Source organism: Leptonychotes weddellii, chromosome 8, assembly GCF_054177405.1.
Source record: "Leptonychotes weddellii isolate Sample4059 chromosome 8, ASM5417740v2, whole genome shotgun sequence".
Taxonomy (NCBI): Eukaryota; Metazoa; Chordata; class Mammalia; order Carnivora; family Phocidae; genus Leptonychotes; species Leptonychotes weddellii.
The window spans coordinates 109,548,565-109,575,143 of record NC_138376.1 but is presented as its reverse complement, the minus strand read 5'-3'; the positions used below and the strand labels follow the sequence as shown (position 1 = coordinate 109,575,143).

The window sequence follows — 26,579 nt, the reverse complement described above, 5'->3', positions numbered from 1 at the left end:
GGGATCATGACCCAAGCCGAAGGCAGACGTTTAACGACTGAGCCACCCAGGTGCCCCAAGTGTAATGGTTTTAAATATCACCTTATGCTGCCAACTCCCAAATTCATATCTTCTGCTCAGTTTTCTCTTGTGAACTTTCAATTCACCTCAACATTTTACTTGTACGCCTGATAGTTCAAAGCATTCAAAGTTCAACACCAACTTCTGATCTTCTCCCACTAATTTTGTTCTTCCATGTCAGTAAATGGCAACTCCTTTCTTGCCGTTGTTCAAGCCCAAACCACTGGAGTCATTTTTAGTCCTCTATTTCTCTTAAAATCTACCAACAAATCTTTAAAGTCTGTCAGCTCTCCATTCAAAATATATTCAGGGTCCAACTACTTCTCACCACCTCATCTACTGCAAATTCTGGTCTCAGCCAGTATTACTTCTCACTTTGATTATTTAAAAACGAACTAATGGGTCTCCCTACTTCCATCCTTGACCATTAGAAAGAAATATTCTATTCTATTTTAATAAATTATTTATGAAATACTTTAAAAAATAGCACTTAAATCCCATCAATTCTGGTTGAACTCCTCCTCATCCTCACCTCCTATTTCCTCTCTCACTCCAGATTCAACTACACTATCTTCATTGATACTTCTTAAATTTGGACAGACCCTCTTTACCATCTCAAAAGGTTTGCACTTTGTCTTGCCTCTTCCTGAACATCTTTATATTTCATTTCCTTATCTTCTTCAAGACATTGCTAAAAATGTTGCTTCTCAGTGAAGCCATCCCCAACCACCTAGTGAAATGAACCTTCCTATCCCTACCTTGACTTTCTCCATGGCACTTACCATCTGACATACATTTTATTTATTAATTTATTAATTTGTTCACTGTCTTCACCAGAGGAATGGGATTCCCATGAGGGCAGGGATTTTATTCATTGCTGCATTACTTGTGCTTAGAACCATGCTTGATGTATAGTAGAGCTTAATAAATATTTGATGATGAAGGAAAGGATAGTAGATCTGGAATCCATGTTTTTTTAAAATCAAATACCTCAAATGATTCTGAAGGTGGTTGTCTTGGAACCACACTTTGAAAAACACAAACCTGGAGTAAAACATTTTTGCTAATCAATAAGTGTGAATATTACACTTGAGTACACAGTTTGACTTAGGCTTACAAAGAAAAGAAAGGTCAGTGGCTAGGGTTGAGGGTGTCTGTGAAACCCCCTGAATTGTATGGAAAAATGCAATACATATATGCACGGGAGAGAATCCATAGTTTTCATAACATTTCAAAGCAGTTAATGATACAAAAGAAAGGAATTATCTCCAACGTGGTGGTAACATCAAAGATAATACTTTTATATTCTTAGTCCCTCAATTCTCCCAAATATAGTATACAAACAACAAGGGCTCTATTAAACTCCCAGAACAATGGACAAAATACAATGAGAAATGATTGAAAAGTACATATTCAACAAATTTATTTACCATGATGACTCAAATACTGAAGTTATTTGGTTGTGTTACATTTGATTAACGTTTGTGTTAACGTTTGGTTAAAGTGGTGTCAGGTTTCTCCATTAGAGACTTACTACTTCCCCCTTTAAAATTAATAAGCAATTTGAGGGAAGACATTAGAGACTAAAGTAAATATCTTGCTCTTCATCAAACTTCACACCTATTAGTTTTAAAACCCATTAATGATTTCTACCTTCATCATTATTTCTGTATTTGTTAGAATCCTATTATAAAGGGCTCTGTTTTTCCATTATTCATTCATTCACTCATTCATTCGTTCATTCACATATTTCTCTGTATGTTTCAGTATAGACCCACTGCTGCTTATTTTATTCGATGAGTTTTCATCCACTAATATCATTCTTATTTTGATGTTCAAATTGTCCCTGACATGGACAGTGGAAACCTTTTCCAGCTGGCTTCTGGATCCTTTTGACATGTCCCCAAGGTCATATGAAGATTTTACTTTCTGGCACAAGACGAAGGTCCAATTCATCTAGTACCTTCCCTGACCCAGTCCTAAATTCAGCCTTTTCTGCAAAAGTCCTGGTTCCTTTAGAGATGAATGTTATTTAGAACCCCAAATCAGACACTTTCACTGCTATTGGTGCATCATTGCTTCTAGGTCCCTTCAATACAGAGATAGAAGAACTAAATTTCATGTGCATGTATATACACATCTGTATGTATGCTTTATGTGTATATACAAACATACATACTGTAATATACACAGTTATAGTGTACATACATACTACCTATACTACACAATTACTACTACCACGTGTATCTACTTTGCTCTATTTATCAAATACATTTAAAAGCATGAGTAATATGGACACCTCCAATTCTAATCCAACACCATAATACAATCTAGTCTTTTCTCATCCTATTGTAACTTCTTTCCCCAGAAGTGAGAAACCTAGCTCTCTCAATATACTTACTCATTTGCTCAATCCTAGAATACAGAGTAAGCAGTTTTAGAATTGCCAACCCAATAGCATTAAGAAAAATCAAACCTACAAACAACAGATCAATATTTAACTTTTTGCAGTAATACTGATATACTTTGAGGTGCATAAATCTTATGTATAATTTAAGTAGTTCTGACAAATAGATATACCTGTATAAAATATATTCCTATCAAAATATAATACTTCTAGTTCCCCAGAAGATTCCTTTATATTCCTTTTCAGATCAATTTGCCCCCCCATATAAATCCTAACTTTTTCACTAGAATAAGTATGTATATTGGAGTACTTTGTATGAAGGGAATCCGTTTGTATTATGTGAGTCTTCTTTTGCTCTGCAAATCCCTTTAAGATTCATCCATGTTGTAAGGGTATCAGTACTACCTTTTTAGATCACAGTACAGAGCAATTCATTTATCAAGTCCTCTGCTGGTAGGTATCTGGGATGTTTCCAGCTTTGGGTTATTATGAATAAAGTTCCTATGAGCTCTCCTGAACAAGTCTTTTTCTGGACATAGGTTTCATTTCTCTTGGATAAACACCAAGGAGGAATTGCTAGGTAAAAGGGTAGGTGTATATTTAACTTCATAAAAATCTGCCAAATCTTTTCCCAAAGTGGTTATAACATTTATCATTTTCACCAAGCAATGTATGAAAGCTCCTGTTTTTCCACATTCTAGCCAATACTTGGCCAGTCTTTATTAACTTTACTGTTTTTAAACTACTTATTCTAACGATGACTGAGGAAGTGTTAACATCTCAACTATGATTATGAATTTTTCTGTATTTTTATTTCTATCAATTTTTGTTTCATATAACTTAAAACTGTTATGTGCACATCTATAATTGTAATATCCTGTTGATGAACTGAACCCTTTATTGCTATTAAATGTCCCATTTTACCTCTACTAACACATCTTCTTAAAGTTTACTTTGTCTAATATTAATGTGTTCACTTGAAATTTTGTTTACTTAGTATTTGCATTGAATATTTTCTACCCTTTCATTTTCAAAATATCTGTGTTTCCGTACTTAAAAGGTATCTCCTGTAAACAGTATAGAGTTATAGCTTGCTTTTTAATCTAGTCTGAAGGTCTCTTTTTTAGAGTGTTAGTCCATTTACATTTATAGTATGTATTGATATAACTGTATTCAGGCCTAAAATTGCTGATCGTTTTATATGAGTCCCATCTGTTTTTGTTACCCTCTCTTCTCTTTTTCTGCCTTCTTTTGGGTTTACCAAATATGTATAGTTATAATAATTTTTACTTAAATAGGCATCTATCTTTTAAAGAAATTAAGGAAAAGAGAAAACATATAGCTTTTTAAAAAATATTTCTACCTACATACTATGTCCAGTGTACTTCACTCCCCCCTATAAATCTAAGTTGCCATCTGGTATCATTTCCTTCAGCCTAAAAAACTTTGTTTCTGCTGTTCTTTAGTTCTTTAGAGCAGATTTGCTAGCAGTGAATTAATTTGTTTGAAAATGTCTTTTATTTTACCTTCATATTTTGAAGGATAGCTTTGTTCTATATAGAATTCTGAATTCACAGGGTTTTTTGCTTATTTTTTTTCTTTCAGTACTTTAAACATGTCAATTTCATTATCTTTTTGCCACCACTTTTTAAAAAAATGAGATGTCAACCATCCTTCAAAGCACTGTTACCTTGTGTATAATGTATTGTTTGCCAAGACTGCTCTTTCAAGATTTTCTCTTCCATCAGCCAACTTCACTGGTTTGCCTATAATGTTCTCAGGTATGGTTTCTTTTACTTAGGGTTCACTGAACTTGCTGGATCCAATTTAGAAAATCTATGGTCATTATTTCCTCAAATACCTTTTCTTCTACATTTTCTTTCTACTCTCTTTCTTTGGACTCCAATTGCACATGTTGGACCTCCAAATATAGTAGTAATAATATATAATGCCTATTTTTGAATAGATTCATAAGTACATAAAATTGAGCAGTTTAGGATAGTTTCCATTATAGTTTTCATGCATTCGCTGATGCCCTTTGTAAATATAGCACACCAGAACGTTATTCATCTAGTAGTAAAAGCAAGAACTCGTATTTTTTTTAGCATTTGGTATTTACTAAAGACTTTACATACATTTCTCATTTGAAGTCTAGGAGTACTTGATAAAATTGATATTACAATTTTCTTCACCTTATAGACATGGAACAGGCTTACATAATTCCAATAACTTACCAAAGTCACACAGTTATGAAGTGGTATATGGACTTCTGAGGCCAATGCCTGTAGTATTCTTAGTCACATTATCCTAACACTGCATGCAAACATACACCATTCATTCACGATTAAGCATTAGGTGCAAGACACTGTTTTTGGCAATTATTACACAGAAATGAATTCAAAGTATGTGGAATTCCTACTCTAGTAAGAGAGATAGTACCTTCATATTTTTCTGTTATTGTAACTGCTAAGAATGAGACCTTCAATGTACATACAATAAAAGCATGAAAACCTAAGGTATGGTGTATGTCCTGAACACATGCTTTTGTAAGCAGATGAATTTCTCCTGGTCTACCATGGCTTTCTAGGTTACCAATAAGATGCTGCTTAATTCAGAACCTTTCAGTGCAAATGGATACTTTAAACAGATTACCTCCTTCCCAACCTGCTATTCCTATACATAATCACTGCAGAGATGTTGCAACCTCTGTTTTCTGAGCAGGGATAGTCAGATTGGTATAAAAACAGGATTCCCTGGGGGCTTCCAGAGAAGGCTCTAGATCAGTGCCAATCAAAATGTGGTCCCAGTCCCACTGTGTGAACTGTTTACAAGTTTGTGACAAGACAGTACAGACACTGAGAGTATTTAGGAAACTTAAAACAAATTAGGCTTGGGTTTTATAGGTCTTTTTTTAAATTTCACTTTTCTAATAATTCAATAATTACTTGTATTTTACAAAACTATCAGTCTGCAACAGAATGGAAATTTCAAAGAAAAAAAAAGCTGGATGTTCATCACACAGAGTTTGAGAATACTGTTCTGGGTCATAGCATCTGGGGACAAGGTACTTATATTTTCCTGACTCTTGGTTTTCTTACTGTAATTCAGAGTTGTAAAAGGTGAAATAAGGTATCTCTAAACTGTCTAGGCACTGTGCCAGGCAAATGGCAGGAGTGAAATGTCTTCCTTGTACTCTATCATCACTATACCATAGGTCCTCATAATTAGTTATTTTGCTTCTCTTCCCACGTTAGAACACAAGTTCTGTGAAGGCAGGAAAGCATACCATATTCATTTGATTCCCCCCAAGTTAGCAGAAACTCAATAGACAAGAACAGTATTATTATCTTTTATCTGAGATTTTTATATTCTTCCTATATTAGCACTATTAAACCTAAACAAAAGATTATGAAAGAAAAAAAGGCAAAATGCTGTCTGCTCCTCAACATGCTAGAAGTGAATCTTTTATCTGCGATTTTTATATTCTTCCTAAATTAGCACTATTAAACCTAAACAAAAGACTTATGAAGGAAAAAAGGCAAAATGCTGTCTGCTCCCCAACATGCTAGAAGTGAAACAAATCTAAAATACAATAAAAGTCTATCAATAGCATTGGCCATGAACAGACTACACAAGATGGTATAGGAGGAAAACAAAATATTTATGTTTTGAACATCCCTTGCTTTAAAATACAAAATTTTAGGGCGCCTGGGTGGCTGAGTTGGTTAAGCGACTGCCTTCGGCTCAGGTCATGATCCTGGAGTCCAGGGATCGAGTCCCGCATCGGGCTCCCTGCTCAGCAGGGGGTCTGCTTCTCCCTCTGACCCTCTTCCCTCTCGTGCTCTCTGTCTCCCATTCTCTCTCTCTCAAATAAATAAATAAAATCTTTAAAAAAAAAATAAAATAAAATAAAATACAAAATTTTAATATATATTCTGGTGATTCTATCCCTAAACTGGGACACTGATTTCTATATAGTTATAGAAATGCTAGAAGTTATACAACAACATATTTAAATGAGATGGACTTATACAAAGCACAGTTAAAAGAGTTAAATAGGTATAACTAAAACAGAGATAGGAGAATTAAAAAACAGAATAGTGGCAGATAAAATATTTTAAAAAAACAGTTGTAGACTAAAGAAAATGTAGACTTTATTTTTGTGCATCTATGAATAATGATGTGAAAAAATATTAGGAAATAACCAAGAAAAATGCTGTGAGTAAAAGAGATCTATTACATTTTAGAAGACTTAGGAAAGAAGTTCTGTGTAAACAAGTCTGAACATTATCTCCATCTACAGACAGAAAAATGAAAAGCTGAACTGGAGTAACATCCGAAATATCAACTATCAGCCACTGTTTTTTATTCTGAGATTTTACTCAGGGCGAAAATTTACCCTTAATGCCAAAGAAGATGTAAGAGTAGAATGAGACAAAGTCCCCTCTTGTAAGGACTTGCAGTATAATTTATTCCAAAATATAATCTATAAAACTTAAAGCAATACAGTATATATAGTGCAATATTCATTCAGTTAAGACTCTGAAGGTGGAAGTTGACAGAATGGGGAAATTCATGTAAGGGCGAGAGTAATGTAGCTGACTCAAAGAGAAGGTAAGGCGTAGGCAAGCAGGCAAAACACACAACAGTTATCAGTGGTAGAAACCGAGCTGGCAGTGAGGAGATTGGTCTGATGAACATAAAAGAGGACTGGGAAGAAGTACCACAGGTCGGAGCCTGGACTTGCAATGCCAGGAAGTGAACAGTCCCTGTTAGGTCCTTCAATAAAACAGTAACAGAGGAAATACGTTGTAGAGAAAAAGAACCCCAAATAGGAAGATAAATTAGGTAAATCGCAGTCATGTAGCTTGTGAACCAGTGGAATTCTAAAAAAATGACTGGAACATGAGCTAAAAAGAATTTAATTAGAAGACTCAAAATCTTCACATACAAATGTCATACAGAAGGGCCCAGGTGTTTAGCTTGCCCACTCCCCGTGTTGCAATGCTAGGCTTTCTTCTCCCTCCTACTAGAAATTTGTTTTGTGCTATCATATTTTCAGTGGGTCTACTTTTTACTTTCATTTATATAACCTCCTATAGAGTTTTCACCCCTCCTTTTGTAGCTTCTAATCTAAAACTGTTTTTGCCTCTCCCCTTTTCTTTTTCTTTTTGCTTGTTCATCTTTGTTTTTTGTTCCTTTCCCATCACCTCTTCCACATGTGGAACATATACTCCTAGAGACTGGTGGAGCTGCAGAGGACCGCAGAGACCTGCTCATCCAGGCTTCCCATTTTACAGAAGAAAAACCAAGTCCGAAGAAGTAAAATGACTTCTTGGTTTTGAGTTCAGTGGGGCTTGCCTCTCACAACCACTATTTCTTTTAAAATAAATTATCAGAGCTGATAGTGAAAAAATGTAGTAATTAAAAACTTTAGAAAACATTAATTTAAAAACCACCATTCCCTTGTTTATATTAAGATGATAAAATTAAAAGAATTTAAAAATACACAAATAAAAATTATGCGACAATTATGCCTTTCCCCTCCCTATTTTCTGTTGTTACAAATTTTAGTGTTTCTCAAAACAGCGTTCTTTGAGAGGCAAGGAAAACAACTATTTTTGAGCAAAGTTTTAGCTTTGTTAAAAACTATGGCATATTCTCTAGTTAAATGCAGCACTGTACTTACCTTATAAATGAACAAATAAGTTAGAGTCCTGAACTATACCTATAGGAGGATATATTAAAAAAAAAAACAAAAAAAAAACCCAAAACCTTGCCTACCTGAAATCCTTAAACTCATTCTTTTCCCACCTTTGTTTCCTGTCTGTGTCTCTGCTAGTGTTTTCCAAGTACAGGCTGTAACTACAGTGGAAGTGGAAAGCAGGGAATGAGTTAAAACTGCTAAATGCTTTGAGTAACCAGTTTATACCCATAATTTTTAAAACAGCTAATCTTTTTAATAGTTAGTTTCAGATAAGAAATGTTGTAAGAGCTTGTGCCTTGTTTTAGGCATACTGGGCTTAAATCACAAGTAAATAAGTACAAGCCCTAGATTTTCTTTTCTGTTTTTTTTTTTTTTTTAAAGATTTTATTTATTTATCTGACAGAGAGAGACACAGCGAGAGAGGGAATACAAGCAGGAGGAATGGGAGAGGGAGAAGCAGGCTTCCCGCGGAGCAGGGAGCCCAACGCGGGGCTCGATCCCAGGTCCCTGGGATCATGACCTGAACCGAAGGCAGACGCTTAACGACTGAGCCACCCAGGCGCCCCAAGCCCTAGATTTTCTTAAGACGACAATGAGGACTTAGGGGAAACGGTTGATGCCAATCACCATCCTGCTCATCTGTACTGATGACAAGCTGGTAAAGCCACAGCTAGAGTGGGATTTCTCCCTATTCCACTCAGTGGAACTTTATTTACAATTATTTGACATTTCACACCATCATTCTGAAAAACCGAAATCTCAGTAATGACAATGAAGATGCCATTTCCAGACATGGAAAATAATGGAACAAAAAAAGTTCGTGAAAAGCACCTACATATAATTACACACTAATTGTGCATACACACATTTCTTGATTTAAGTATGTACGACTTACATGGCATCTTACATGATGAAGGCCCAAGGAATAACCTCACCCCAATCAAATAACAACAAGAACTTCCCTTTCAGGCTGGCCTTAGAATGCCTAACTTCTTTTCTCTGTACCATTTCAGACCCTTCCAGCTAGCTGGGTCCTTTAACCAACACAGATGCTATTTCCTACTTTAGCCTAGTACCAGTGCAAGGTAAAAGAGCTCGGGTAGCAGGTTGCGTGGTGAGACAGGGAAAGAAAAGAGTGCCAACATTCTGGGAACATGGCCCTTTACTCTGTTGCTACATATATCCTTTAGCATCCTCAGTCCCTAAACAATCTCCCCCATACCTTTTGAAGCCCTATCATTTGCCCCATTCAGAGTCCCTGTCCTAGTTGCTATGTTCAAATAACTAACGAAATTGTTCTTTGTTAAGGATACCTAAATATAAACCTGGATTTTTTTCTGAAATGCAGATGAACCTCACGCTAATTATGCATGCATGTTATGTATGTATCTTTTAAGTTTTTTTTTTTTTTTAAAGCAAACCCTGCATTACTCACTTAAGACTTCTAGATATTTTATTTTTCCTGTATCTATTACTTTACCTATTATCTGGGGTCCTCATGGTTGGCATCTATAAGTTCAAAGGATCGTGGTCTTTCTTCTGAGATAGGGGGAGCACTTTCCCTAAGTAAGAGCAGGTGGGTGATGCAAGGAGAGCCCTCTTGGAAGTACTGGGCAAATGGATCTGCTACTCTGCCGCTCTGCGGTATCATGATCTTCCCTGATATCTTGAGTGTCTCCACTTCTTTATTTCTGTATGCACGTCTTCCTCTTGCATTTTCAATGTTAAGTGTTTACCAGGATGTTTACATGACCATCTTCTCTTTCAAAACTATCCTCTTACGTGAGGGTGTGTCTAATCTAACTTGAATTGCCATCTCTGCTTTGCAGATTTCTTGTCTTCTTATTTCCAAGAGACTTGTGCTGACTTATTCTTGGATGCCATATCTACACCTCAGATTTTATAATCTGTCTGCCCATATTATTTTTCCTCAAATAAAAAACCCACCCTGTACAAAGTTCCACAATAATCATTAACTAGTTCTTTTGTCAAATGACTTGTAGTTCTTCCTCAGCCTAGTTCATTCCACAGATTCCTATCATACAAAGCACACCAGAGTATAGTTCTTTATTCAAAAAACCCACCAACTGAAGATTCCAGGCCTTTTATAGTCTGTCTGATCTGTCTTATGACTTATTTTTTAATCTGAACTCTATTCTCCTTCACCCTACCTGGTACTTTCTAAAACCATACTTAACTATCTAAAACTTTAAAGAGGACTACCCCATCATCATGTTTAAACCCTTCTGTATCCTCAAGTAGCTAGTATAGTGCTGCACACAAGAAAAACAGAGGAAAAAGAACTCCAGATCAGCCATAACACAAGACGGGAGTAGAGAGGGAGCTAAACAGAGTGGATCCATAGAGCCTTCAGAATACAAAAAAGGTACAACCACTAGGAAGCATTTTAGGTTTCATGCTGCACGTCTCAGTTTTCTCTTTTACTGCTCTGTCTCAAGGCAACTAGAAAACATGACTTTTCGACGGGCATTGCCCCATACCCTAGAGGGTGTTTTGGAAATATCTGGGGGTGGTTTCTGGTTAGCGGAATGATTGGGAAATGCTGTGTAGGCAAGGCCGGGGATGCTTGATGTTTTGAAACAAAAGCAACAGTCTCACATAATAAAAAATCGTTTTTCATTGGGCACAACCTTGAAATGTCCTGCACATCTCTTTTGCAGTAATGCAAAAACCTAGCTTATATCATCAAGCCCAGAGCTTAACTTTGTTTTAAATATAATTTTTTTGCATAGTTTTGCTATATTGTTTTATGAAAATGTAAACATCTCATAGATAAATTATACTTTGTTTTATTTGGAACTTTACTATGAGCTGCTCATCATTTGGGAAAAAAAATCATGTCACAGAAAGCAATACTCTTCATAAATATCAAATCATTAATATAACATGCCTTTATCAGTTTCATTTGTAGCTTTTTCTCTATTTCTATATTAATATCTCTCTCAAAAAACACATTTTCCATGCCAATGGTAAAGCATGCTATGGTGAAAACAACACTGAACTCACAGCAATAAACTCAGTTTGTCACTTAGCCTCAATTTGCTCATGTATAAAATGAATATATGCTCTACTTACTTTAGAGGTTATGAAAAACAAAATGCTAAAATGGATATGAAGTATCTCAGAAAATATCAAGTTCTGTGTGTACTTTACAATGAAACAAATCATAATATTTCTGATTAAAAATGAAATTAAGAAAAAAAAGTCCCAAAAGCCTCTGCCTCCAGTCTACTTACCAGGTAACAGTGCAGTAATTTAACAGCATACAGGATTAGTAATATTTAAGCACTTAATAAAATCAAACCCTAAACTTGTGCTGCCTAACACAGTAGCTGTGCATCTGCTAAACTGTAAAATTCACACTAGATTCAAAGAACTTACTACAAAAAATAAAATATTATTAAGAATTATTTCATCTTCTTACTTTACAAGTGTGGCCAGTAGAAAATTTAAAATAACATTTTTTGCTTCTACTACATTTCTGACAGGCATGCTGCTCTAAGGAAGCAATGCGATTACAAAACTCAAAAAGAGCAACAATACCGAGCTTAGGCTAACAAAACAATAAAAAATGTACACTCACTTCATCAGTGAGTTCTCCAAACACTGTTATGACATCTATTAAAAGACTTGCAGTATAGAAGGACTTGATCATGTTTCTAAAAGAGAAGAGAAAGCTGGTTTAGTTAAATGAAAAACATTAAGCTGCAGAATTAGTCATGTAACTATAAGAAAAAAAAAATTCCAGTGTTTACAAAAGTACTCTGAAATTAATGTTTTAAATAAAATCAGATTTGAAGAACACAATGAAACTCCTTCTGTAATCTGTTATTAGGAGAAAGTAACAACATTCATATTACAAATAAATATACTATAGCAAGGTTTTATAGTATACTTTTTATTAAAAAATGCAATTATAGGGGTGGCTGGGTGGCTCAGTTGATTGTCTGACTCTTGATTTTGGCTCAGGTCATGATCTCAGGGTTGTGAGATCGAGCCCTGCTCTGGGCATGGAGTCTGCTTAAGATTCTTTCTCTCCCTCTCCCTCTACCCTCCAACCCCCACCGACACATGCACACGCTCTGAGGAAAAAAAAAAAGCAATTACAGTATTATCTGAACCTGTATCAAGCCATGTGCGTTTCTTTGCATTTAAGTAATGACAAATCATTTGAATTAGCAGGTTGTGATAATTTAAAAAATCAGTATCACTGCACCAGGCTGTCACTGGCTAAAATCAACTCTTAGATTTTACTAAATGTTAAAGAATTGCTACTTGAGGTATAATTACTGAAAAAATAAATCTGCCCTGGCTATTCTTCTGTCAGCCTAAAAAGACAGGCTTGTTCTTGTACCCAAAATCATTTTGACATTCTACAAGTAATTAAAAAAAAATCTAAATCATTAATTAAGAAGTCTGAAAGTGTCCAATGGAAAACCGGGTAATTCCAGTTACACAGTAATAAAACGTACAATTTTAATTTTTCTCTTGCTTTACTTACTTGTGAAATCGTCCAGCACGGTCTTCATTATCTGCATACAAAAACATTTTCAAAGCATAATTCTCCAAATGGGCACAACCAACTATTTCTTGAGTAATAGCTTCATTATCACTCAAGTGTTTCTTAAGCTAAAATTAAATCAGATACAAAGCTTAAGACTTTGGACTCACAGAAATGTATGCTTAAGTACAAACAATCCTAAGAATCATTTTAAACTTTAAAAATTATTTTATATTCATTTCAGTAAAAGAGGTATGAATGAAATCTCACAAAAACTGCTCTGCCTCAGCCCAAGGTTTTTTAGAATAAAAACCAATGTTTACAAAATTATGAAGAAACACACCCATGATAACCTGAAAGGATAATTTAACTCTAAAAATCAAAATAACCAAGAATAAAAAGATAACACATCCAACAATCTATGTAAAGCATCAGACAAATATTTCAAAGTAATAGCCAATATACTATGAGGTATCCTAAAAATGGAATCAGGAAATTCTCTAATCATAATTTAAAATTTTAATTTATTCTCATTTCAATTTCTTCTATCAAATATAAAAAAATATGATTATGGAAATCATTATATCCTAAAAGAGTATCGCCCAGAGCATACTGTGTAAAAAAACAGATATAATTCTACAGTATGAGATCACAAACTCAGAAAAGGATTACAGAAGTTTTTAAAATTTAGACAAATATATACCTCGTTAACACAATTCACAACTGTAAATTTTCAGTCAGTATATCCTTTTCCTACACATATAATAATTCAAAATATTTTAAACACGGGCGCCTGGGTGGCTCAGTCGTTAAGCGTCTGCCTTCAGCTCAGGTCGTGGTCCCAGGGTCCTGGGATCAAGCCCCGCATCGGGCTCCCTGCCCAGCGGGAGGCCTGCTTCTCCCTCTCCCGCTCCCCCTGCTTGTGTTCCCTCTCTCGCTATGTCTCTCTCTGTCAAATAAATAAATAAAATCTTTAAAAAAAAAAAAATATTTTAAACACAACAAAGCTCCTACATCTTACTCAGACTGTTGTTCTACAATGAAAGGGCTTTCTGGAATATTAGATCGGAGTACCACACTACTGCTTAAAGAGGGCTTTTCTCAAAAACGTTATAAACTAAAAAATTAAATTTAAAAAAAGCTTCAGGATTCCTCAGAAAATCAGCAAAGTAAATATTCTCATAATTACAACAGAATAATGTTAAGTTCCAGAAGAGATTTAATGTTGGAATTTAAGGATGTTTTAGCTATGCTTATCCTGAACAAAAGCAGGAAAAAACTCCACATGTAACACTAGTTTACTATTTCCACACTATAAAATGTTTTAATTCTAGATTTAATTCTAGAAGTGGATTTAATTCTAGAAAAAAGTGGAAATATGTCACTTCATTTCATCTTCAACATGAAATATCTGGCAGCAAAAACATAATACACTCAGTTTTCCAACTGTAATCTAAATATTAAAGCACAGGCAGATGGGATAGACTCACCATGGAATAGATTTATTTTACCTGTTATTTAATTTAGATAATAATAAACTCCTGCTGAGTCCCTTTACAAATGTGATTTTATACTTTGCTTTTTATAAAGAACTATTCTGAGTTCTGTCTTATCCATAAGGTATTTAGTTATTACTGCTATATTGTGAAATTAATAAAGAGAGATATTCTATACAAAGTCTGTTAGCAACATGATTTTATAAATGTACTGCTATGTGTGAGACACATTCCTCCTCTTACCCCCTAACCTCACCTTCCAAAAAAGAATACTCAAATTTTTCCTGTACCTACAGAAACCATGTTAGAAGTGGAAGGACAGACAGGCTTCAAGGGAGCTGGATTCCCATCAGCGGTGCCACTAGGTCCAATGGATGGTTAATAGTAGCAGTGACAGGGACTCTGGGTCAGAAGGCCAGACACCCATACCAAGTTAGAACCCTACTGCCCATGGCTGTTTAATGTAACTAGGTTTTGATCTGAGTAATTTTCAACATTTATAAAACCTCTGGGCTGACTATTATGTTTTGATTTTTAATATATCTAAAATTCTGTCTCTCCACACAAAATTATTCAACTAGTCAAAATATTTAGGTTTCTAATTCTCTTGAGCAGGTCACATACTAATTAAATAAATAAAAAGCTGCAGCTATTAATATAACAGCCTCTAAAGAAATACATTAATGAGGAGTAGACCCTGACATTGTTAAAAGAAAAACCAGGACAGCTGGGCAGGGGAGGACAGGGTGGAGTCCTGATTATTAAGTTGTATTACTATGGCTACCCATGCCTGCCTGCACTAACACCCAGTCCAACCCATTCAATTTTCTCTGGATTGCTGTCTCTATATAACCTGTGAAATTATATCATGGTTCAAGAAGGTGACTCATACTTTAATCACCTACCACATTTCTGCTAGCAGGGAAGAATGCCTGGACCATAAAATTATCTTGTCCTGGTACCAAGAGTGAGACAAAGAGACTATAGGCAACTGATACCATTTCCTTTGTTGTCCCTTTCACTAAATAAGTAGCCCATTTCATTACTGTAAGAGCTATTTAAGAATTCCCAAATCAATCATCCATGTGACTGTATGAAGTAGACTACAAAGCGTTTGTCACTTACAAAAGAATGACTCAAAGGTCATCTATAATAACATCTACGATAACAAGATATAGTGGTATATGCAAAGACACTGAAATCTACTTTAACTTATTCTTACAACTCCCTTAGCAGTAAGATGTAAATGAAAAAATTGTGTCAGGGCACCTGGGTGGCTCAGTCAGTTGAGCATCTGCCTTCGGCTCAGGTCATGATCCCAGGGCCCTGGCACAGAGCCCCGCATCAGGCTCCCTGCTTAGCAGGGAGCCTGCTTCTCCCTCTCTCTCTGCCTGCTACTCCCCCTGCTTGTGCTCTCTCTCTGTGCCAAGTAATTGAATAAAATCCTTAAAAAAAAATTGTGTCTAGCTTTTCCTCAGCTGTAATGACATGGCTTGATGGCTGCCAAGAGGAAGAACTAAAATGGCAAAATACACATACACAAATATAATAAAGTGCCACTTAAAACATTAATCAGAAAATAAATGATCAGTGTTTAACTTACAGCTTCTAACTGATCCATTAGCTTTGATAAAAATTTACGACAGTCAGGAGTTTTACTATCAATCTTCATTCCAGTTTGCATTGCATATAAACGACCTAAAAAAAAAAAAAGAAAAATGAGATGACTTGAACAATTTCCATTACTGAATGTTTAAAATACATGTTCTAATAAATAACTTAAAATTTAAGTGAATTTAAAAATAAAACTTTGGTTTACTATGGATCTTATTTACAAAAATAAAGAACACACAGATATTATCCAAAGAATGAAACAGACTCATGATAATAGCAATTTTTTTTTTTTAAATCAAGAAGTAAGGCCTTCTCTTTTGGCAGAAAGAAAAGACCAGAACCTAAGCTGTCAAAAAGACCTGTAATTGGCAAGTTAAGGCAATCAGAAAAATGACATGTACAAGAGCACTTACCAGTGCCTGAAAGTGATACTGATAAAATATGTAATATGAGCTAGAAGACTGGGAAACATAATTTGAGCTGAGGCTAACAGGGAGAACTATTTTAGTTATTTTTATATATACAAAATATATATATATACCCTTTTAAAAAAGTTAATAAAAACATTAGAGAGAAGGCTAAATCTAAAAAAAACCTCTGTGACACCATGATCCTAATAGCTTTTCCAGTGATAGGAGCTGTGAAAGGTTTGCTGGTAATTGTTACCATTGGTGTGTTCATACCACTGTAATTTACTCTTACATTCTCCAAATATGTCCTGGAAATCTGTGACAGCGCTATGGACACATCATTCTAATGAAAGCACATTTAGGTAGTTCCCAGATGTTCATTACTACAAATCTTGTTGTGTTACCATACCTTCTTGTGCACACATTCAAGAGTTCCTGGAGGCAAATACCAAGAAAGAAATGTAATACCCAGGTCATAGTATGTGTATCTTTTTCACTTTTGAGAGCTACTCTTAAACTGTCCTCCAAAACAGATTACCAATATGCAGTTATATCTCCAACATATGCAAGCACCATTTCTCCAAACCCACAAAACAAACAAAAAAACAATTGGTATTATTAAACTTATCAGTGTCAAGATTTTACATGGTACTTCATTTTCACTACTAAAAATGTATTGCATATTTACTGGATAGCTCTATATCCATCTTAACGAATTAGGAGTAGCTATGAAAATAAAAGAAAAAAAACTGCTAAAAATTTTTTTTTTAAAGATTTTATTTATGTATTTGACAGAGAGAGACACAGTGAGAGAGGGAACACAAGCAGGGGGAATGGGAGAGGGAGAAGCAGGCTTCCTGCCGAGCAGGGAGCCCTATGGCGGGGCTCGATCACAGGACTCTGGGAATCATGACCTGAGCCAAAGGCAGATGCTTAAGGACTGAGCCACCCAGGTGTCCCGTCTGCCAAATTTTCTATTGGGTTGTCTGCTTTTCAACAAATTGCCTTGTGGTAGTTCTTTACACAGTATAAAGGAGGGATATAATGTTTTTCCCCTCAAATGAGATCTTGTGAACACTATCCCCCTTCCCTGCTTTACTTTTCTCTCAGCAAGTAATCATCTTCTACTTATTTATCCACCATCTCTACTCCAACTTGAATTTAAATTCTGTGATGATGGCGATTTTAATCTATTTGGTTTGCTGATGTACCCTTGGCATGTAGGATAGTGCTTGGCCTTCGATAAACATTTTCTGAATAGATAAATACATGGATGAAAGAATAGCTCATTCTGCCCCACTGATTTAAATGCCACTTTTATCATTCATTATCATATATTAAGCTTCCACGGGATAAAAGGGCCCAATTCTGTATATTGTCTATCCTGCTTCATTAGTCTACTGGCCTATCACTGCTTTATTTACTAGAGCTTTATAACATAGCTTGGTATCTGCTAGTTACTCTCAAGATTTCCAATTCAATTATGCCTACTCAATGATATCTTCTTTAAAAATATATTAAGATATACATGATACACAGTTATTTATCGTGTTTTTAATTTTAAAAGCTTTATCTGAAGATACTACTTTTTAATACTCAGGCTTTTAGGACTATCTCATATTACAGAGTTTGATATTTAATTTATTAATGTATTTATTTTCACATATCATTAACAAGAGAAGAAAAATGGGAGTTCCAAAAGTACTGTACAGATTTACATTGCCACACAGTATAAAAAGCATAGTGCTTTTTTTTTCTCTGCATACCAGCCAGCACAGGGTATCACTTTGACCCAAGACCAATTCTAATTTGAAAAACAGAAAAACCCACTCATTTTAAATGTCTCCTGCTTTGATAACAAATGTGACCAAATTTTTTTTCTTTCTTTTTTTAACCAGTCATATTTTTTTTTAGCAACATGGCTAGGTCCTTTACCCATTTGTCTATAAGGTTTTAATGATCTCTCCCCACCTCCCCATCCCCCACACCTCTTAAAGCATGGTTGAACACCCTCTCCTTTTAAACCAGTCACATCTCTTTTGAGCTGTTCAAGATCTGTGCCTGTCTTAGGTCCTTTTCTTCTTAGATCTGTGACTGAACTCCCCAACACTTCCTCTTTGTGAGCTGTTCAGATTTCTTCTCCCAGGGTTTTTGTTGCATTTCTTCTTCTATAGTGCATCACATGAACTCTTTGGAAAACAAACATATTGGCTGCAAATATGCCATCTTTCAATTTCTGAATCTGTTTTAAAACACAGAGACTTGAAATATTTATGTACTCAAAGTTATTATTTCCTTTTTTTCCCCCCCTGTAAATTCTAAGCTTGGGAAAGTTCTTTCTCCAAGCGACCAGATATTCAATTACATGATTTTTCTAGTTTTTCCTATGGTTTTAAATTTTCAAATTTAACTCTTTAACTCGCATTTCCTCTCCTCCACAAGTTACGGGCACCTATCTCAAATACACTTAATAAATGATCCTTCCTTTCTCTAATGATTTTGTGGTTCCCTCTTTAATATATTTTTACTTTTTAAAAAGACTATTTGAGAGAAAAAGAGGGAATGCGCGCGTGCAAGTGGGGGAAGAAGCGGGGGGGGGACAAGCGAACTATGCACTGAGCGCGGAACCCAATGCGGGGCTCCATCCCAAGACCCTGAGATCATGACCTGAGCTGAAATCAAGAGTCCGATGCTTAACCATCTGAGCCACCCAGTGCCCCTGCATATTTTTACTTTTTATGTTTCCTGGCTGTTTGATTTGCTCAGATCACAGATCAAATGCCATCTCTAGCACATGACAGTATCTCCACTGATAATATGCTTTAACGTCCTCCAAATTTAATCTTGCTATGTCTTACTGTATTACCAAAATTTTACCAAGAATTTTATGCGTTCTTGATCTTATTTTTAAGAGGAAGGCTTCTGCTTGAGAGTAGGGATCAATTCCATGCCAGGTTACTCATATTTCCCCTAACAGAGTCCCTACCCTATGCTATATTGAAACTGCGCCCTTGGGACCTACATGATCCCAGGGACTGGCTAGAGTGTAGGAAAGAAAATCTTAGCATTTCTACTGATAATTTTTAATCATTCTTTAAAAATGTCTATGTTTCTGTATCTTTAATAATACATGCAGTATTTTGGGTGCCTGGGTGGCTCAGTTGGTTAAGCAACTGCCTTTGACTCAGGTCATGATCCTGGAGTCCCTGGATCGAGTCCCGCATCCGGCTCCCTGCTCAGCGGGGAGTCTGCTTCTCCCTCTGACCCTCCCCCCCTCTCATGTGCTCTCTCTCTCATTCTCTCTCTCTCAAATAAATAAAATCTTTAAAAAAAAAATACATGCAGTATTTTTAGAATATAGTATCTGTGCATCAATATATATAATATATAATTTATATATTAGAGATTAATTTAACTCATATGGATAGGAGATCATAAGGTTAAGAATCATTACTCATTACATCCTTACTCCCCTCAACTATAAACTATATTTTCTTACCCCAACCTACCCCATACCTCTTCCTCAGGGCCCCATTCTTTTACCATATTACATGAAATTACTGCTTTATAATCAGCAATATCCCCTGTATCTCCTCAGATTCCTCTCCCTCTTTGTCTTAACTAAACCCTAGATGTCACTTGAAGAAATTCTCTTACATAATTCTTCCTATGTCAGGATTAGCAAGTATGATTGGTTTTTTTCTTTGCATCCCACTGCTACTTACAGTATTCTCTCAATGTCTGACCTAAAGCTCAAGCCCCTGTCTTCCACTTGATCTTGTTAATTCTTGTCATTGACCAAGGACCTCAAGGTCCTTCCTTGTCCTTCCATCATCTTGAAAATTTGGCTGTTCACATGGATAATCAATACTTGTGGCAGAGACTACTAACTGCTCGCTCACATTCTTTCTTCCTACCTTCTTTGCTAATGAGATCCCTACATTATTAAGGGGGGGTTGTAATGTACCTAGTCAAATAGTACATTTCCCAGTATTCTTCAAAGCCACATATGGCCATTCAACTAAGACTGATGCTATGTTGTCAGAAGTTGTTGGGAGAGAATTCTGGAAGTAATCTTAAAGGGGAAATGACAGGAGGGGAAAGATCTTACTGACCCTTTCCCTCTTCTTCCTGCTGTCTAAAACAGAAATGGTATGACTGAAACACTAGTAGACATCTTAGACCACAAGGCAACCTTGGAAATGGTAATCATGTGTTGGCTTGTAGATGTGAAATTGGAAAGTGTTTGGGTCCCTGATAACTTCATGGAATTGACACACGTTGGGTACTGACAACATCAGACTTTGTTTTAAATGAGGGAATGAGTCCTTATCTAACTTAGCTATTGTTATTTTAGATTTTCAGCAATAAGAAAGCAAATCTAATCCTAATACACAGACTCTGTTCTCAATTCTTATTGACTCTAATAATTATATGCACTCTCCCATACAAGCCACTCACTCCATAATTAAATTACAATCTCAAACTGCTATACTTCCAAAATCAATATATTAAGCACCAACTCTAAACACAATTTCCATTTCTTCCAACTTGAAACTATGCCTGTTAATAGATGCCAGTTCACTGGTGTCTATTTCTTAATTACAGTCTTTTCTCCTTTAACTTCTCTCTGCAACCAGCTTTGATTTTGTATTTTTCTAAAACTTTACTGCGCTAGCTCCTTCTACCCCTTAATTTTTTTACTATAGTCTTATGGCAAAAGGACACTCATATTTAAACCCAACTATCCTCTTTCTCTATGCCTATATTATGAGCAATAGAGACCACTGGCAGATGAGCACCAATATAAATATAAATAAATATAAATATATCGACCTCAAATGAGCTTAATACTTGCCTTCCCAACCTCGCAAATGACTATTTCAAACACATGTCAATCTATTTTAATAACCATCTCACCCAAAAACATGCACAGAAAACTTAACAGACGTTAATTAATTATTCACTACCTATATATATACTATTGGCCAACAGGATATCATGATAATGTGATGAAATACAGTACAGTTTCATGTTCCTAGGAGGTCTTTCTCCTATCTTCCTAACAGAGTAGTGAATACTGTACGAATCCTACAATCCATGAAGTGTAGGTTGTAGAGTTTAGTTGGTAAACCAACTTTGGGGATAAATGGCTATTCAGCATAGATAGGTTGAAAAAATGAGGTTGATTTTTAGGTTCACATTGGCTTTAGTGGCAGCCATCTACCTAGGACTTAACCATTAAGCGAACGTGCAGAAATTAATTGGGCAGTTCTCTTGTTACCATGAGAAAGTGATTTAAGTGATTTATTCATATGTAAAAAGTACAATTCTCAGTTTCTAGTTTGTTATTATTTTTAACTACTTCTGTTGTTTACAAAAAAAATCAAATTATTCCCAATTCATATCACCACAGCCATTATCATCCTCCCTCACAACACAAATAAAAACAAGTATCAGCTCCTATCCTTTAAAAGTTAACCTTAACACAGATGGTTGTTATCTGAAATACAATGTAATGATGATATAGTTAATTGGTTTCACAGGCATGCACTTTCTTTCTTGGTTTACATGCATATTTAAGTCTTTGCAATTACAAGGACATTATTACATAATAACACCTTTAATTGAAGAACTGGGAAGAATCACCTCAGAATTGGAAATATTTACGATAAAACTGGCCTGGCTTTAACATTTTTGAATATCTCATGCAATTTACTTCTTAAATGCAGAAAATGATCTTGTGATACATTTTTTAATATTAATAAAAGCAAAAAGACCTTAAATCTACTTGTGAAAATTAATAAGTACACCAGAAGATCTTTTTGCCATAAAGGATGGAAAAAGGAATCACTTTCATATAGAGCTCAAGACAAGTAATTCATTGTAGCAGCAGCAGGATGATGAAAAATTAATGTCTAACATGGAAAATTACCTACTAAAACAGAATAAATATGTAGCTAAAATCATCTATAAGAAAATATATTTGATTTATTTCATCAAAGAAATGTGTTTATTTTTATGAATAAATATTATTTGAAGATGAGTAATGAGGCACATTTGCAAAAGGATTAAACACTTTCCAACCTAACTTTAATGAGGCATTTAAGAGATAAACATTTACTAATCCTGAAGGTATGTGTAATTCAAAGTTCCATAAAATCTAAACATTAACATTCTAACACATCCTTGCTTATACATAAGAAATATAAAACTATGAAATGCATGATATAAACACACAAAAAAAGATATATAAAAGCAATTATGAAGAGTGATGCTTTGACAGGTTAAATAAACATGGCACTCAAATAGGAATCATTATGATTTATACTGATGTTTAAAAGATTTTATTCCAATAAACAGAACTGAATATACTACTCTATTCATAAGTATATTGTAAATACCTGCTATATGGTTAGTATTAGCTTTTGTGAAGGGACTGAGTCAAAGATAAAAAGGACAGTATGAATGAGGGTCTACTCAATAAAGGGTATTTACTTTGCTCATTCCTTCATTAAACAAATATTTTTGGAGCTCCTGTCATAATATAGGAGCTTTAAGAAAAAGTGAGCTACTCTTGAGTTCTTACTAAAAGATTGTGCTGGTACAGAGCAAAAGCTAAGTGCCTACTTGATTACTAAAATGAGACCAGATGGCCACGATGCAGGAACTAGACTTGACATTCCACGATAAACAACAAAAAACTAGACAAAATATATGAACCACTTTTTCACAAATAGAAATAGATGGGAAAACCATGACACCTGGAGAAAGGAAACAAATGAGATGACTCCACCAATGATCAGTTCAGCATTCTTCCTGGAGGCACATTCTAAACTAAGGAACGGGGAGGGGGAGCCTCAAGCAGAATACACTCTAGTAGAGTTGAGAAAACAGACTAAAGCTCAGGACTACTGAAGCAGCTATAAGTGGAGGGGCAGAGTTCTGTAGAAGAGAAGCCATGCAGGAAAGAATCCCAGAAATCTGTACTGGGATAAACTTGAGGCTAAACTGAATACTACAAGATGCACATGTAGATGAGAACTCCACAAAGTCAGACGAAGAGTGAGTGGAAGCTGTGAGCCGGACCATCCCCAAAGCTGAGATGCATTCAAGGTCCGACCAGGGTGAAGAGTCCTAAATGCTTACCCAAGATATTTAGTGGAGACCCCAAGTGGTATGGTATGCTTTAGTAGGATTATCCTGTCCTTAGAGCTACTTTAGACTTGCCTCCAAACAAAAAACAAACAAAATAAGACACAAACATATCACATTTAACTGCAACCAACTTAATTGTTGGCCAGATCAAATCTGTTCAAAGGCCATAATATCCAGACATTCAAGAACTTAAACTTCACTATGTCCTGCCACCAATCAAAAATTACTACAGATGGCAATAAGCAGGAGAATGTGAATAGCCCAATTAAGATTGAACAATAACAAAATACCAGAAACAGCAGTGACATTAAATTACTGGGAAATCATGATGAAGTATTTAATGGAAATCATGAATAAAATGAGGAGAGAAACAAAACATGCACAAAGGAACACAAATGGAATGTCTGGAGATGAAAAACATCTGAAATGAAAAATTTACTGGACAGTATTAATAGGAGTTTAGACACCACAAAAGAAAGATTAAGTGAACTTCAGAACGTAGCAACAGAAACTACTCAAAGCAGGGAAAAAGGATCGAAAAGAAAAAGAAATAGAAAATCAGAGTCTCAGTGAGTTAGGAAAAAATATCAAGTGTTCTAAAATATGTGTAACTGGATTCCCCAAAGAGGACAGGTGGACAGGTGTGGCCAAAAAAAAGAAAAAGAAGAAGAAAAAGAAAAAAGTGCTGAAGAAAAATATAAACAGAAAAATTAAAATTCCTTACCCAGCAAAACTATCAAAAATAAATATGAAATAAAAGCTTGTTTCACACAATAGAAACTGACAGAATTCACTGGCAGCAAGCCTGTATAAGAAATGGTAAAGCTTTTCAACAGGAAAGAAAATGATACCAGATTTAAAAGTTGGATATAGGGAAAGGAGTAATGAGTGCTGAGAATGGTAATTATGTGGGAAAGTATTTCAAAATTTCATTTCCTTGTTTTATAAATTTCTTCAAAAAAATGACAACTAAAGAAATTAAAATGTAGGTTAGGGCTTATGACAGATTTATAAGTAAAATGTATGACAACGATAGCCAAAGGACAGGGGAAGGGAAAAGAAAGTAAAGTTTTTACCTTGAATGTGAGGGGGTATATTATATGGTAGTAGACTAAATTAACATGAATGCTAAAGCAACTACTAAAAAAAAAAACAAAGAGGAGTATCTAATAAGCCCATAGTGCAGGCACAAAAGAATCCAAAGTGCTCCCAAAGAGACGCAGTAACTAAGGTTAAAAAATATCTAACCACCAAAAAACCTTGACAAGCTACAGAAAAATAAATGACGGATTGAATGAAAGCAGGAACTTAAGCAATGAAACCTCTTATATAATAACGTGCTGCTAAAAACTCAGTTTTCACTTTGAACATCAAACATAATTGTCATAAAAAATGAACCTTACCAAAGATGCTTTAAACTTGCATGGGTGCCAAAGAAAGACAGTAACAGTGAAGGACGAATTACTTGACACCACTGACCCTGTCCCTTCAACCTTAGGGATAGGCTGAGAGTCTAAAAACTGATTTACTTTACTCAAAAAAAGGAGTAACTATTAAAATGACCATTTTTTACAAAGTAAAACTCATGTTTGCAGCACGTCTGCAAAAACAAACATAAGGTAAATAAATGGAATGTTAATGGATAAATCAGGTGTCCAACTCTTTGTGTTTTCATTATTAACTTGTCATTGCTACAGTAAAGTATCCTGAGTCAGCCTATAATAAAAAATAAGTACTTAGACAGCAGGACTATGGGCTTCAATTAATCACAGAGATGCAGGAATCAGTAAAAACAGGGAAAAATTGCTTATCTTTTATAGGTTTAGTTAAGTTTGTCTCACTGGCTTTAAAAGATCCAATTTCAGTGTCATTAACAACAGAAAAAATAATAGGCAACTGATTATTAATCCTAAAATCCATCTGACTTAACACAGCAATTAAAAAAATCCAATATTATTTAGCCTTTAAATTAAATTTAAAAATTTTACACTGTAGGTCTTGTAACATCTCAGAATTGAAATGGCCATACCTATCTGCAACTTCCTGAACGACTGTATTTAATTTTCCAGTGATCATATAAACAAATGACTCTCAAAGAGCACTTACACACTTTCATTCAAAGTCTGTTAATTATACACTGTCACCCCCTAGAGGAAACTTTGAAAAATCACACTTGAAACTATGTTTAGTTACTTAACCAAATTTCAAAGGACAGAATCTTTATGGGTTTAGCTTTATCTACAACACCAAACCTGATAGAATCAAAATATGTATCATACAGTGTCCACATTTAGTAGAGACTCAAAAATTTTCTTGCTTCATTAAAGGAAAAAAAAAAAAGAGACACATGCTGCTCAGAGTTATGTTAATAACATCAAGCTTGTCCTCCATTTCTACTCTTCATTTATTAGAAATCTCCCAGATTACTGCACTGCCTTTCTGCCCCCCTTTCATTTTTCATCAGTTTGACTAGGCCCTTTACCCTCACTCACTCCACAACTGGTTTTCTAATTACTACCTACCATCAACAATTTTCCATAAGTTATTTCTCATCTAGCATTTACCATTCAGTTCCTGGTTCCATCACTTCCTAAGAGAAGAACCAGGATGATTGTGGGGTTCAAATCAGATATCCTGAAAGAAAGTGTTGTTACAAATGCCAAGAACTACAAGAATGTTAGTTGTTTGGTTTCTTTATTCAGTGACAACTATGTGGCCATAGTTCCCTCTAGGGACCACTGTTGCCTTAAAATACAGATCAATTTAACAAACTTTTTTTTGAGCACCTTTTCTTTATTATGTAAATATCTCTAGTGGCCTAGCACTACATGGCAGAGTAAATAAATAAAAAGCACCCAGAAGGGTACAAGCCTGAAGTTTAAACTCTGGAAGAGATAATAGATGAATGAAAAGCAATTAAGGTAGCCTTACAAGACACAATGAGGACACAGAAAAGAAGCACCTTTGGAAGTTTAGGAGAAGGCCTCCCTGAAAAAGTGACATTCAAGCTGGTGCCTAAGGATAAGGTGGAGTGGGGGTGGTGGGGAAGAAAAGAGTTGTCAAGGCAGAGGGAATACAATGTTGGAAGGCTTGAAGACAAGAGAAAATGAGAGAGGTTCCAGAAACAGAATAAAATTCAGCTTGATCAGAACTGCTAAAGATGATTCAGAGTTCAAATCACTAAGGGCACTTATATGGAGCTATT

General features: G+C 35.2%; 1 protein-coding gene across 1 annotated transcript in view; it reads right to left on the bottom strand.

The window, feature by feature from the left end:
• The window catches only part of VTA1 (vesicle trafficking 1), a 64,333-nt gene that overhangs the window by 28,500 nt on the left and 9,254 nt on the right, over positions 1-26,579 (bottom strand). Inside the window, exons 2-4 of the mRNA XM_081829091.1 lie at positions 15,796-15,890; positions 12,697-12,824; positions 11,779-11,854 (exon numbers count right to left, since the gene is read on the bottom strand). Coding sequence (XP_081685217.1) covers positions 11,779-11,854; positions 12,697-12,824; positions 15,796-15,890 — 299 coding nt within the window. The remainder of the gene's footprint in view (positions 1-11,778; positions 11,855-12,696; positions 12,825-15,795; positions 15,891-26,579) is intronic.